The sequence below is a fragment of the Triticum urartu genome, chromosome 1 (assembly GCF_003073215.2).
Source record: "Triticum urartu cultivar G1812 chromosome 1, Tu2.1, whole genome shotgun sequence".
NCBI lineage: Eukaryota > Viridiplantae > Streptophyta > Magnoliopsida > Poales > Poaceae > Triticum > Triticum urartu.
Genome location: NC_053022.1, coordinates 555,950,340 through 555,952,039, shown reverse-complemented (window position 1 = coordinate 555,952,039; position 1,700 = coordinate 555,950,340). Strand labels below are relative to the sequence as shown.

The 1,700-nt window shown below is 54.1% G+C and overlaps 1 protein-coding gene across 1 annotated transcript; it reads right to left on the bottom strand.

The window, feature by feature from the left end:
* Window positions 1-616: 616 nt before the first annotated feature.
* On the bottom strand, window positions 617-1,479 carry LOC125529496. Its single transcript, XM_048693911.1, has 2 exons — window positions 1,182-1,479; window positions 617-1,060 (listed from the first exon to the last, which is right to left on the bottom strand). The coding sequence occupies exons 1-2, from the start codon at window positions 1,233-1,235 to the stop codon at window positions 818-820; spliced, it is 297 nt and encodes a 98-aa protein (XP_048549868.1). The 5' UTR covers window positions 1,236-1,479; the 3' UTR covers window positions 617-817.
* Window positions 1,480-1,700: the final 221 nt, after the last annotated feature.

The following is a 1,700-nucleotide window of genomic DNA, read 5'->3' as shown; positions in this document are numbered from 1 at the left end:
GCGACGAGGAGGGGATGGGCGGCGCGAGGGAGAGAGGAGGGGGCAGGCGGCGCGAGGAGTTTGGGTCTGTTTTTGTGCTGCGCGTTGGGTACAATGCTTGTCCGCCCCATATTCGTTAGGCGGACAGGTGACCCAAACAGACATGAAACAGACAAAATCCATGTCCGTTTGGGTCCTTGTGTTGGAGTTGCTCTAACATATGCATGTTACTACTCTAAATTACTTCTCACTGTGAGTAGTGTAACCAGCGTGTTGTGCACTAGTTTGACACCTTCCAAGGAAGGAGGCCGCTGTCGAATTCTGTGTTGACCAAACATGCGAGGAAAAAGCCTGCCGACTTGGCTAGTTTGGACGGGGAAGACGAGCACAAACTAAAATGGTGCCAACCTGGCGATTAAAAAAAAAACACTCATCAAGCCAGTAAAACAAATTGAAATTCCTGGCACCTACACAATCAGACTGAACAATTCGTCGGCGGCCAAGACAAACTGCGAAATGCAACCGATCACTTCCGATCAATCTTCAGAATAATTTTTTTTCTGCGGGAATCTTCAGAACAATTTACTTTAACACTTTTGGTGGTAGAGAAAGACACACACACGCGCGCGCGTAATAGTTGTTCAAGACATAGGGATTATTCAGATCAAGTTTTCTACTTATATATGATCACAAAAATCAATATAGTACAGCGCCTGACAATCAATCATGGCGAATAATACTTGAATTCATGCGGAAAAAAGAATGTAATTCTCGCGAAGGGATTGATTCCACCCTTCAAGTTGAAGAAAGAGCTCTCCGACGGCGACGACAACGACGTCTAGTTCTTTGGTGGGGCGGTGAAGAAGCTGTTGATGCCGGGCATGATCTCGGCGGACTTGCCGTCGATGAACCTCCGGAAGGGGTGGCGCGCGTAGCGGCGGCCCTCGTCGTGGTTGTCCAGCACCCCGGCCGCCCTGTTCTCCTTGGTCACCCGGACCTCGGGGTTGGTGGTGATGTTGCGCACCAGCTGCATGACGCAGATCCCCACGGCCACGCCCGTCGCCGCAAAGATAGGGTACGCCTGCCAAGACCATGCTACCGTCGTGAGACCATGGCCATCACAAACCCAGCGAGCGAGATCGCTAAACTAAGCTAGATCAGATGAAATGAAAGAACACTGCATGGGAGGGAGCGGTGCGTACCTCGGGGCGGAGCCACCTCGCCTTCCACGCGCTGGAGGAAGCAGCGGCCGCCATTGGTGGGTTAGGTGGATCTCCCTTCCTTGCTCCTACGGTGGATCTGGTGTGATGCTTGCGAGGACGAAGGAGCGAGAGAGCTAGCCTGGCTGCCAACTAGCAGAGGGGGTGCTCTTTATACGTAGCGTGGGATCTTGGAGTAGGAAACAAGGCGCGTTTGGCGTCGTTGACGGCGGCGCGCGGCGGTGGGTGGCATTGGAAAGCAGGGAGGGGATTTTCTAATCGGGTGGGAACGTGGGGGCTGGTTGGCAACCACGACCTTTCACGTGCTCTACAGCTAAAGCGCCGCTGGTTCAACCCGAGCAACCGGCCGAAAGCGACGGTGACCACGGGAAGCAACGGTCGGAGGTTGCCGAGAGGCGTGGGCGGCGGGAGAGAGGAGGAAAGAAGGCCTTTCGCCTCCCGTCCAAGTGGGAGCACCGAATTGGAAGATGCTGGAGGAGAGGACAGGAGAAATCGAACGTA

What these genes read in the sequence shown, in the direction of transcription:
- LOC125529496 (XM_048693911.1), bottom strand. Translation starts at nt 1,235, where the DNA reads ATGGCGGCCGCTGCTTCCTCCAGCGCGTGGAAGGCGAGGTGGCTCCGC. An exon ending in CGAGGTGGCTCCGCCCCGAG is followed by an intron (nt 1,061 to 1,181) that starts GTACGCACCGCT and finishes TGGTCTTGGCAG; the next exon opens with GCGTACCCTATCTTTGCGGC.